This window comes from Typopeltis vanoorti, chromosome 5 (genome assembly GCF_054136105.1).
Source record: "Typopeltis vanoorti isolate ZY-2024b chromosome 5, IOZ_Tvanoo_1.0, whole genome shotgun sequence".
NCBI lineage: Eukaryota > Metazoa > Arthropoda > Arachnida > Uropygi > Thelyphonidae > Typopeltis > Typopeltis vanoorti.
In genome coordinates, this window is record NC_143553.1 from 134770393 (window position 1) to 134783861 (window position 13469).

The window sequence follows — 13469 nt, forward strand, 5'->3', positions numbered from 1 at the left end:
TTATTGTTTGTTTGGCAGTGCAACATACAGTTTTGCTTGAGTCTACAGCATAGTTTCTGTGGGAGGGACATGTGATTCATTAGTTAGTGCCGTTTTTATCCCAGGTGTCTCTAATTGCACTATTTGTTGACGAATATATTACACAGACTGCAAATATTTCTGTACCTTATTCAGTGACACAATAAAACTACTTGTTTTTCTTGAACTGCAGTATAGTGGCTGTTGGCGAGGGCATGTTGTTTACCGCGGCGAGCGAGTTATTATCACTCTGACGTGAACGTGTTTTAAATTTTAAATTTAAAGTTATATTTGATAAATATAGTAATTACTGTTTAGCTTTAAGCGCAGTTTTCCCTAAAAATTGAATATCATACCGAGAAGGAAAAAAAATGTAAGAAAGTTTAAAGAAAAATCAAAGTTCAGCAGCTTTCAGAGGTGAATTGTAAACTTAAGTGCACAACATCATTGGAAGAAAAATGAAAGGGTTTCAAAACAATAATCAAACTTTGAGAAGCAGTAGCAGACTGAAGAAACATTGATTCAGATGGAGAGGTATATGATAAAGTTGTCTGCAAGGATAAAAAAATCAGAGCTCAGTGGTGGATGCAAAAAGTGAAAGAGGCAGTCCTGTAAAAGAAATCATACTGAAAGTTTTTAGCAAGTAAATCATCATGTCTTAAGAGAATACAGAGAAAGACAAAAAGCCAAGCAAAGCAGTATAAAAATAGCTAAACAAAAGGCTTGGGAAGAATATAGAATATAAATATCAGAAAAGTGGCAAAATGCTCTGGAGGCTATTGAAAAAGTTTACAAATGGAGGAAAGAGCATGGTAAAAGGAATCAAATGACAAAGATGATATGAAAATTGAAGATATCCTAGATATTTGGTGTAATTATTTTAAAAGACTGTTAAAAGAAACAAGAACTGATAGAACAGTGGTAGAAAATGTTCAAGAGGAATGCATCAAGAGTGCATATCAAAACTTAAGGTAGAAAGCCAACAAAAAAAAAACCTGAAATGTAAGAGGGCAGCTGGAACAGTAATATTCTACCAAAAATGCTCAAATATGGATGTATAAAAGTTTTACAGTGGCTGCACCACATAATTCAGAAAGCATGCTCAGAAGTTGAATTCTAGATGATTGGAGTAGAGCTCTCATAGCACCCATCTATAAAATTGAAAATAAAACAACGTGAGAATTACAGAAACATTTCCCTACTGAGTGTTTCTGATAAGATTTATGCAAGTGTACTTGAGAAATGGCTAAAACAAATTGTAGAAGGGAAGCTTAGCAAAGAACAAGCTGAATTCAGTCAACCAGAGGTTGTCAGGCAGATTTTCACTTTAAGACAAACAGTTAAGGAATCATGGGAATATATAACAAGGATCTGTTTTTAAGTTTCACAGATATGGAAAAGGCATATGATAAGGTGCCAAGAAGAAAGCTGTTCAAAATGTTACAGTTATATGGGATATTATATCAAGTAATACTTAGTCTATATCTAAGTTGTAAGTCAACAGTTAAAATTGAAGGAGGTACAGGAAGATAGTTTGATGTTAAATCAGGTGTGAGACAAGGATGCACATAATTCCACTGTTATTCATCATCTATAGATTATATTATGAAGGAAAGTGATATTAAACATGACATCAAAATATGAGATGGTAATCTGTACTCTTTACTTTATGCAGACAATGTCATACTTGTTTAACATCGTCTGCATAAAGACTTGTACTTGATTTTAATAAATCAAGTACAAGTCTGCAAAATTTGCTGGCTAAATTGAATAACTGGTGTAATAAATTTGATATGAAAATCAGCAATACAATGAAAATTGGCAGAAACATTGAAAACATCAATTGCATCCTGAATGGAGAACCTATAGAACAAGTAAAACATTTCGGCTATTTAGGCACAATTTTTAGTGAAAATGGCAAATTAAATATGGAAATAGACAATAGAATTAGCAAAAGCACTAAATTAGCTATATACAAGGCAGCATTCAAACCAATTTTAACTTATGGAACTGAAAACTGGATTATAAATTAAAACACATGACCAAAAAAGACTGAACACCATGGATATGAGAGTTTTGAGAAAGATTAGAGGAGTGAACAGATGGCATCACTGGCAGTATCATTAAAAATGGAGATATCAGGAAAGAACTTGACATTGTTAGCATTCAAGAATGTGTTAGCAGAGTAGTATGTAGAATGGAAGGGGAAACAGGTGTTCTCTGCCAGGATGACATAAAGGAAGATCAAAATCTACATGTATTGATACAGCAAAAAGTGCCTCAGAAGATTAAAATATAAGTTCTGATAATATTGAAGTTTTGAGTGAGAAAAGATTAATTTGGGAAAAAACTGTTGATTAGAAGTTAGCAATGATGGAACTTTTTGATGTAGTATTATCATAATATCCTGTACACCCAGTGAGGGTACATGTCAGTATTTTGATGATAATGACTATCATCTTTGTTTTAAATGAACTATCTATTTTCCCCCATTTCGATAGTATAAAATGGTGGTCATGAAGAGTTTGGGTAGTTGGAAATATGGCCAAGCAACTAAGGCTATTAGGCCAGCGTATTATGTCTGTTAATTGTGTGCTCTCTCTGGTCAGTTTTATTTTTATTTATTTTATTTTTTTTTGCAGAATGAAAAAATTGAGTTTCTAGGAGGGAAATTATTCTATCTCTGCACTAGACTGACTAACTACACTTCAAGAGTGAGAAGAACTTATAAAAGTTCCACATATTCTAGACAGGATTCAAACTCAGGTCTTTCCAAGTGAAGGGTAAATGTCGTCGTATCCGCATAACGAGTATGGTCATCAAAGAAAAACAAAACTGATCAAGCACCTCAAAACTTTAGCTCAAGTGGTGGTATTAAAATAAAAAAACTTCTAGAATATCACTAGAAGGCATGAATCTTTCTTTTCCCTACCATATCTAATCATCAAAACTGAATTTGTAATCATCTGTGCTCCTCTCTCACCAAATAATTAACCCAGTTCCTATAAAATACGCCATTTAGAAAGCAGCATGTCCATGTCCATATAATATATATATATATATATATATATATGTGTGTGTGTGTGTGTGTGTGTGTGTGTGTGTGTGTGTGTGTGTGTTTTATATAAAAATCCCAATTGAAGGTTATAGAATTTACAGCACAGTTGGAAAAAGAAAATAAATATGTTAGTGCTCTTTTGGAGACTATAGACCTTGAAGAAGAATGAGGAAGCTATTTCAAAGAATGGAGATGGATGGAATGAAAGATGAAGACTGTAGTTGGACTGAAAAGAGTTTTTAAGGGTGGCTTAGATGAAAATGGGATGATGGATTATGATCTTATAGAGTATGAACTGTTCCCAAACATAGGAACAGTATTTTAGAATTGGGTGGTGGATTTAGTATCTGTGCAAGTGAGAAGTAATGTCAATTAAAAAGGATGCCAAGTTTTTTGGAGGCTGAGAACTATGTGATATGTTTGGGCAAGGAAAGGCTAAGTGAATGTCAGCCTGAAAAGAAAAATCTGACTAAGTTGTCATTATTCCATTGGTGAATGGCATGGAAATCAAAGTTCAAAGCAATGGTTGCTATTAGTGGTTGAGTAGTGCATAACTGTCAAATGAGGAAGAATAGAGTGCACTATCATCAGTAAAATAAAAATAAAATCTGAAGCCAGTAAGTGAAAGAGAGAGAGGGTCATTTATGACATAGTGAACAGTCACATAGCGAGAGGAAACTAGCCATTCAATTACCAAGGATGGAAGGCAGACAGACATCTAGACTGAAGTATAATTATGTCAGACTCAATAAAATGCTTTGGAAATTCCACAGCATAACATAAGTTTCTCCAAACTGTGCACCTAGAAGTGGAGGATGCTTAGGAGATGAACTGTGGAAGTGATCATTTAAAATTCCCAGTGGTTCTAATCAGTGAACTTCCAGATGATGGAGTTAAATGTTAATGACCTTTGCAGTTATTTTAGAGAAACACGAAGTGAAAGCAATAGCTTGATAGTTTTTGGGCAACCTTTTATCTTCCTTATTTTAAAATGAATCGAATATAGTCTTGCTTCCATGCTGTGGAATAGATGATGAAGGAGGAGAGAGTGTTGGTTCTGGGGTGCAAACAGGGGGAATAACATCAGAATCTGTGGACTTTTTTTCTCTTTTTTTTTGGTATCTTAAGTTATTCAGAATTCTTCTTGTGGCAAAAGACTAGAGGAGACTTGCAGTGCAAGTCTCCTCTAGTCTTTTGGTATAGCAGTTTTTTTTTGTTTTTTTTTTTTGTCTAGTTCACCTATACTGGAGGAGAAAAATTTTGAATACTTCCCATACAAAAGTGTATTAAGCAGAATCCAAAACACTTTAAATGTTACTTTTCAAATGTATGGATGTTTTTAGTTTTGCATCGTGCAACTTTCTTTCTAGATATTAAATACAGGTATCTGTTAAAATTTAATAAAAAAAAATAACATGCCTGTCATGTTGGGCTCATTTAAAAAATAATTAATATGACTTTAAAAAAATGCATCTTAATAAAAATAAATAAATAAAACATGTCATTCCAGATATTAAATTTCAAGAATAACCTTACTTTGGATGGAGTGGAGGAATAATCAAAGTATGTAGTTTACGACAACCAGATCCCAAAGACCATAAAGATTCTGGTGTTGCAGGAAAATACTGACTAAAATAAGCTAATCTTGTTATGTGTCGGCAATAACAGCTTGCTAACCAAAGACATCTAAAAATAACAAAGAAAAGATAATAAATGAGTGTAATATTACATAAATATTTTATTATCAAGTAAAAATACATGTTTTTACTTATCAAGAAAAATATTTCTGTCATTAATAAAAATTAATCCAACATCAAAAATTCTTCTACAAAACTAAAATAATAAAAAGATTGTATTATAATCAAAATTAAAGTTTCCAGTAAAATAAATAACTATATGTTGCTTAGAAACAATAGTGACCTTCAGTACAAAGCATTGCCTCAGTATCAAATTAAATGCCATGATACACATATGTTTTATTATAGAATGCTTTAAGGTTCTGTTAGCTAACTGGACATTTTTGATCTTTTTTGAACTTCAAATGGTAGCAAAATGAGACAAACTAGCAGATATCGACACTGAATCTTTACCTGCCTGCTGGTGAGACCTAAAACAAACTGAAATGGTAATCTAGTTAGTGAAACCCTAAAATACCATAATCACTTGATACATTGATGCAACAGTGCTTTTCAGTTTTTCACATATGTAATAATGTTATCATTAATGAATGATATTGTATATCTGATGTAATTCTTCAGATCAAAAAGTAACGATACAATTGAGAGAGAAACTTTGTCTTTTTACATATCTTCAAAGAATTTTCATTTACATATCCTTGAAAAGAGGGCACTTTTCAAGAATATGTAAATGTAAACCCTAGCACTTCAGTGATGCATGTGTCCTACAGATAAAGCTTTTATTTTAGTGAATATTAGTAATTAATTAATTCCTTTTGGTTATATCTTACTTACTTTAGATTGTAAAGTTGATCGGGTGTGTTTGTTTGTGAAATTTACTATGCAACATTGTTTAGAAAGCATTTTTCAGGGCACCAATGCATACAAGGAAAATTGCAGCCAAGGCTTCCTTTTGTTCACCGAGTTCAGCACGAGGCATTTTGTATGATATAGTGTATGTTCTATGTATTCATTGCCAAGAGTGAATGGGTTACAGTACAAAAGTGAGAATGGAGAAAGAGAGGGTGTCATAAATGTTTCATGTGCAAATGCAAGAAATGAGAGTCATGTGGAAAAATGAAGTGACTAATATAACAATATAAGGAAAGACAGAAAAAGTGATCTGGAGAATGTGGAAGTATTGAATGGTAGTGCTTGAACTATGAAAGAAGAGCCTGAAAGTAAAAGTAAATGAGAGTATGAAAGAAGTGCCTAAAGTAATATGGAGGATGAGATGACAGTAAGGAGTGAAACAGTACATTTACAGGGCATCCTTTGCCCTGTAAATGTGACAAAAAGGGAGCTAGAACGACTGGAGTTGTCACGTGGTACTGAAGGCAGACAGAAGAAAGAAAGAAAAAGTGAACAGGGAAAGGTACGAAAGTGCAAGTAACTGGAAATAAGTTGAAGATATTGTATGGAGATTCAATGACAAGAGATATACTTAATGAGAAAGTGATAAAAGCGTGTTTTCCAGGTGAGAAGATCAAGGAAGATAGTGAAACTGTTAGTTTGTAGAAGAGAAAAGTGAAAGAGTTGATCATTTTGACAGAAACAAGTGATTTGAAAGGAGAGAAATGTGCAATGAGAGAAGATATGAAAGAGTGGTTGAAAGAAGTGAAAATGAAGAGTAAGGAAATAAGGATTGTGAGTCTGCTGCCTCAGTATGATGGGACACAGCTGAGAAGAACAGTCATGATTGCAAATGAGCCAAAGGAAAAAAAGGACTTAAATATGCCTGATGGACATTTGAATGGTTTTGAAATTATATGTTTGCAGAAAGTGTTGTCTAGTGAGAGTATGGAAATGCAAAGCCATGGAAAGTAGATTTAGGAGGGATGCAATCAAGCATGTGTCTGGCCAAACCTTCGATAAATGAGTGTGCGTATAGAAATGATTATGCAATGCTGAATGCAATTTCACAGGTTTCAGATTTGAATGGGTTAGTAAGGACATGACACAAGAGTAACTGTGGGCTCAAGGGAATGTTGAAATAAATGTATACAAATGCCAGAATTATCAGAAATTACAGAGAGGAGTCTTTGGGATTGGTCAGCTCAATTTGGCAAATATTGCAGGTATTAGTGAGACCTGGTTGACAGAAAGTGATATAGTTATAGGAATAGAATGTAAAGAGTACTATATTTTCAAGGAGAACAGGAGGTGAGGTATTGCTGACAATAGATGAATGAAGAATAACAACCAATAAAAGTGAAAGGGGTGCTTAAGGGCAAAGCTGTATAACTGAGAGGAGACCTTCACATAGCCTTTAAAGGAATGAGGAGAACCGACCAGGGCTTCTGACCTAATGTCCAATCCTCACCTTCTCGTGGTGCAACCTGTTGGGTATCTACTTTGATACTGAACGAACGAGGATGGGCTGGCAATTTGGGATTTAGCCGACCAAATTGTATTCTTATTGGTTAAACCAAAATAAAAAATGATGGTACAACATGACAAAATTTCATGCAGGCTGGGGCGTCGCCCAGTTAAACAAGGCCCCCGTTGTTTTCGTCAGGGAACCAGGGAGAACAGTGAAAAGTCAGCTACTGGAACAAATCTGAAAACAAACCCCAACTCAACATCACCAGTTAAAGATCAGTACTATTAACGTAAGAAGCCTGAATGGCAAAGAAATGGAGTTAACTGAGGAATTGGATAAGTACCAGATCGACATGATAGGGGTGACTGAAACAAAAAAGACCAAAACTGGTGAGATCTTTCTGAGCAATAAATACAAAATGTTATATTCAGGCAATGACAATCAAGGAAAAGAAGGAGTAGCCATAGTATTCAACACAAAATACGAGGCTAATCTTCTTGAATGGCAGTCAGTCTCAAGTAGAGTAATGTGGGCAAATATGAGAATGGGGAACTGGACAATGAGACTTATTTGTGCCTATGGTCCCACAGAAGGTTCTACTAACGTAGAAGTAGAGGAATTTTTTGACGCTCTAGAAAAAGCAACTGACACAATGAAAAAGGAAAAGTTGGTCCTTGTTGGGGATCTAAATAGCAGAGTAGGAAATGATTGTGAGACATACAAAAATCTTTTGGGAAAATTTGGAGAAAAGAGCAAAGCTAATAATAATGGCAAATATCTGTTGGATTTCGGCTCAGGACATGGAATGGTTATTACTAACACCATGTTCCAACATAAAAATGTGCACAAATTCACATGGAGAGAAGAGGCTAGGAATAAGAAAAGTCTCATTGACTATGTTATTGTTGATAGTGATGTTTTCTCCCTGGTGCAGGACACCAGAGTGTACAGAGGATTTGAAATTGGAAGTGATCACTATTTAGTCTTGAGCAGGATAAAATTGAATTTCATATTGAAAAGAATAACATGTAAGAAAGTTTTAAAGCGAATAAAAGTTGAGCAGCTCTCAGATGTGAACTGTAGACTAAAATACACAAAGCTTATTGAAGTAAAAATGAAAGAGTTTGAGAACAGGAACCAAACCTTGGAGATTCAGTGGCAAGCCTTGAAGAAAACCCTGATTGATTCATCCAGAGAGGCATGTGGTGAGGTTGTCTGCAAGGATAGAAAAATCAAAACTCCATGGTGGACACCGGAAGTTAAAGAGGCAGTGAAGGAAAAGAAGAAAGCATATCAAAAGTTCCCAGCAAATAATTCAGCTTTTACTCTTACAGAATACAGAGACAAATGTAAGAAAGCTAAACACTGTGTAAAACTAGCTAGACAAAAGTCATGGGAGGAGATTGGCAAGAATATAGAAAATAAATATCAAGAAGGTGGCAAAATATTCTGGAGGTTGTTGAAGAAGCTTAGAAATGGAGGAAAGAGTGCTGTAAAAGGAATTAGAGATGATAAAGGTGACATGAAAACAGGAGAAAAAGATATCCTTGAAGTATGGAGTAATTACTTTGAAAAACTGCTAAATGAAACAAGCAGTGATGACAGCACAGTGATAAAAATCACTGACCAGGCAAGCAGTCAGGAATACATATCCATACTTGAAGTAGAAAAAGCCATTAAAGGCTTGAAATGTGGAAAGGCAGCAGGAGTATATGATATTCGACCAGAAATGCTGAAGTATGGTGGTATAAAAGTCTTACAGTGGCTGCACTGCATAAATCAGAAACCCTGAACAGAGGGACGAATTCCCGATGATTGGAGTAGAGCTCTCATAGTACCCATATATAAAAAGGGAAATAAAACTGAATGTGAGAATTACAGAGGTATTTCCCTACTGAGTGTTCCTGGCAAGATCTATGCAAGTATACTTGAGAAATGGTTGAGAAGAATTGTGGAAGAAAAGCTTGGTGAAGAACAAGCTGGATTCAGACCAAATAGAGGCTGTCAGGATCAGATCTTCACTTTACGACAAATAGTCAAGAAAGCATGGGAATATAACAAAGATCTGTATTTAAGTTTTGTCGATTTGGAAAAGGCATATGACAAGGTGCCAAGAGAGAAGCTATTCAATACGCTGCAATTATATGATGTCAATGGAGCATTATATCAAGCAATACTTAGTCTTTATTTGAGTTGTAAGTCAGCAGTTAGAATTGAAGGAAGTACAGAAAGATAGTTTAATGTTAAATCTGGTGTGAGACAAGGATGTACATTATCCCCTCTGTTATTCATTATCTATATGGATCACATTATGAAGGAAAGTGATATTAAACATGATATCAAAATTGGAGATGTTAATGTCAGCTCTTTGCTTTATGCAGATGATGTTATACTTCTAAATAAATCCGCTACAAGTCTGCAAGATTCTCTGACTAAATTGAATAACTGTTGTAATAGATATGGTATGAAGGTCAGCAATAAAAAGACAAAAACAATGAAAATAGGCAGAATCATTGAAAATGTCAACTGTGTTATGAATGGAGAACCTTTGGAACAAGTAAAACATTTCAGCTACTTAGGCACAATTTTTACTGAAGATGGTAAATTAAATATAGAAATAGACAACAGAATCAGCAAAGCTGGTATGGTGGGAAGTCAACTGAATAAATTCATATGGGAATAAGAGAGAAATTAGTCGGAACACTAAATTAGCTTTATACAAGACAGTGTTCAAACCAGTTTTAACTTATGGATCTGAGAGCTGGGTCAGAATTAAAACACTTGACCAAAGACTAGAGACTGCAGATATTGAGAGTCCTGAGAAAGATTAGAGGCGTGAACAGATGGCATCAATGGCAATATCATATTAAAAATGAGGATATTAGGAAAGAACTTGACATTGTCAGCATCCAGGAATGCATTAGCAGAGCTAATCTCAGGTGGTATGGTCACTTAAATAGAATGGGAGAGGAAAGATTAGCAAAACAAGTGTTCTCTGCCAAGTTGGCAGGAAAACGACCCAAAGGAAGACCAAGATATAGGTGGATTGATTGATATGGTACAAAGTGCCTTAGACGATAGAAATATAAGATCTGATAATGTTGGAGTCTTGACAAGTAACAGACTGATTTGGAGGAAAATTGTAGATACCAAGTTAGTAATGATGTAATTTTTTCATGTAGTACTGTCATATCCTGTACACCGCTTGAAGGTACATGGCAGGAATTTGATGATGATAAAAGTGAAAGAGGATTTTAAGTGTAGTGGGGAGATGAGGCTGTCTGGTGTGAGAAAGAGGCCAATAGAATAAAATATATGGTTGATTGCTGCTATAGACTGGGGGGGGGGGGGGGGCACAGAAGGGTGAAGATACCATGCATCGGCAGATCAGCACAATGAGTGCAAGCTGAGCAATTATTATGGGAGACTTAAACTATGGGGGACATAGATTGGAGGAAGGAAAGGGGCATGGCAAGATGGAAGTGAAATTTTTATAGTTGCTAAAGGATAATTACCTGAAACAACATGTTACATAGAGAAGACCAGGAATTCAAGAGTGCTAGATCTAGTAAAGGCATCAGAAGATATATCCATAACCAAGGGAGACACTCTGCCTCCATTTGGGGGAGAGTGACCATGCAGTCTTGTTCTGTAAAGCTGCTAAACATGTGAAATCCATTGTGAAGAATGGACAGACTTAGGAGGCATCTTGGAACAGTGTCATGGTTTGAGAAGCTACAAGGAAAGAATGTCAGTAGTGCATGGGAAGTGGTCAGGAATTGTTTAAGAGAATCATTATCACACTGCATACCAAAGGTCAGGAGGATAAACCAAGTGGGGATTAAGTGAATGAGTAGAGATATAAAGCAAGAGTTGCGAAAAAAGAAAACTATGGAGGGAATATAAAAAAAAAAGTTATCACATACTCATGAGCAGTACAAAGTGCAAGCAAGAAGGGTAACTAGTATAGTAAGAAAGGAAAAATCTGATTATGAGAGAAAATTAGTTAAGCAAGTCATAAAGTAAATCCAAAAGAGTTTTTTCATTATGTAGCATGTAAGAAGAAAATAACAATGGAAGGATGACTTTAATCAATGCTGATGATAGGAAGGTGAGAGACATGCATGTCAAAATTGAGGTAGATGAACAGAAGGTGTTCAGCATATTGAAAAATACTGATGTGAATACAGCAGTTGGACTGGATGGCTAATGAAAGGAAAATGGATAATGGAAAATCGACATTCTAGTGATGAGTTTCCTGAGATATGGGTAACAGTCAAATAAATACTGCTATTTGAAAGAACATGCTATAGAAAAGTTCTATGAATAAGATAAATGCAAAAGTAATCAATGAAGAACTCTGCAGAAAAGTAAAGCGGAAAAGAATTTATGTAGAAAATAATTAGAAGAAAACAAGCTTTTTTTTGGACATATCTGAAGGATGGATGACAGCAGGAAGAATTGAGCCACCTGTTGATAGAAAGAAAGGGATGGCAGTAAAGAGTGAAAACTGCATCGGAAATAAACAGACAATGATGTGAAATGGAGAAAGGGAATGTAAAATTTTTAAAAAAAATTCTTATTAAGGTGCACATATATAAGATTAAGATTAGGTTACAAACCTTTCTGTAAAAAGATTACCACATGAAACAATACTCAATGTATTCAGGGTATGCTGAGCTGATATTAATACAGCTTCCAATCCAGGCTCTAGTTTTCCCCTGACCAAGAAAAAAATTATGATAAATTAAATAACCAAGAGACAAATAAGAATAAAATCATACTACTATTGCAATATTCACAACTGAATGTACATATTACAGCTTTCACGAAGTAAATAAATTAATAATATAATAAATAAAATGAAACAATGTGGGATTTAATATCCCCTTAATTTAAATAATGTTTTACATTGCCAAAATGAAGCCTATTGGCTCTTTACTTTAAATAATTTATGGGTGCACCTTTTTGACAACTCGTATAGCAGAGTATATAAGTTCTTTTCGCTATACCCTTAGTATTATACTTTGGTCTAGCTGCTCACTGATGAGATCTCAATAAAGATCGAAACCAGTCTGAGTAGTGACCTCCCACCATAATGTATAACATCATACATCTCCTAGGAGATGGGTTTTACATTATGGAAAATACTAAGAATAGCAATCAGAACTTTCTCCACTTTTGCAACGAGTTGCCCTAGTTTGTACCACGTACTTGAATTACGTGCTTTAGCTTACGCTAGTAGTCGCCGATACGTTTATAGTTACTATATTCGGCATGAAACTCTTTGATTCCGATCTTTGAGTTTCTTATTTGGTTTTAAAACAATGTGGGATTTAATATCCCCTTAATTTAAATAATGTTTTACATCACCAAAACGAAGCCTATTGGCTCTTTACTTTAAATAAAATTATATAAAATCAGTTCTAGGCAAGATTTATTAGGAACATGAACAGAAATTATTTAGAAAAAAAGTAAATTAAAAATATGTCAAGCAATTAAAAACAAAGAGAAATTAAGAAGGGAAAAAAAAAAGTTAAACCCAAACTGAATGCTTAAATTACCTTGCAGCCTTAAGATATTGTTCAGCTGATTCTTTTGCTTGCCTCTTCTTTATTTTCAAGGCTGTAATAATGTTCATACAGTGAAAGTAATAATCACAAACAAAAAAAAAACATCATTAAGTGTCAGATGGAACTCCAATTGAATTTTAAAACAAAACTTACAAAAAATAAACAAAGGGAGGAGCAAGTAAAACAGAATAAACATTTTATACAACTGATAAATATACTTCAATATATTTGAGATGATGATACACAAGATATTCATAAATCATTCAACTTGTGACAAGACACAACCAAAAATGAAAGTTCATTTCTGATTAATAAAACTAGACTAGTGAGATAAATTACCTTTCATTATTTATCTTTGAGGTTTGATTTACTGCAGCCTAATCATTGAGACAGTGAGGCATCAACTAACAGTCTTAATTTCATCTACAATTTCACCAAACCTAATGAGCAAGTTAGAAGAAATGCCAAATTATTTGCTTTTAGCAATGATCTCACACATTGTTTATCTACTTATGAGCATATCAGATAATCTTTACCATTCTCCCAACATCTATGAGTTTTTATTAATCAATTTCCCCCATTCAAAATATATTGTGTATGCTCTCCTCTCAGTAATTCCTGTCATAATCTCATGCCCCTTTTATTTTCCATGGAAAATATCCTTCCCTCCAGCCAATGTCAAGTCTTTGTGTCCTTCGACACTACAACAGTGCCAAATGTGATGAACTTGAAATTTTATTCCTGCTTTCTATGGCCTAATATTATATTGATATACTTCTGTTGACTGCAACAAAACTTGTTTAACAGCTTCTCTATATTAG

At 34.4% G+C, this 13469-nt stretch overlaps 1 protein-coding gene across 4 annotated transcripts in view; it reads right to left on the reverse strand.

The window, feature by feature from the left end:
• Positions 1–13469, reverse strand: part of LOC150106836 (uncharacterized) — a 203157-nt gene that overhangs the window by 75012 nt on the left and 114676 nt on the right. For all 4 annotated transcript variants that reach the window (XM_090393346.1, XM_090393344.1, XM_090393343.1 and 1 more), the window contains 3 exons: positions 12640–12700; positions 11698–11796; positions 4613–4762 (listed from right to left, as the gene is read on the reverse strand). In XM_090393346.1, the coding sequence (XP_090249472.1) occupies positions 4613–4762; positions 11698–11796; positions 12640–12700 (310 nt within the window). The remainder of the gene's footprint in view (positions 1–4612; positions 4763–11697; positions 11797–12639; positions 12701–13469) is intronic.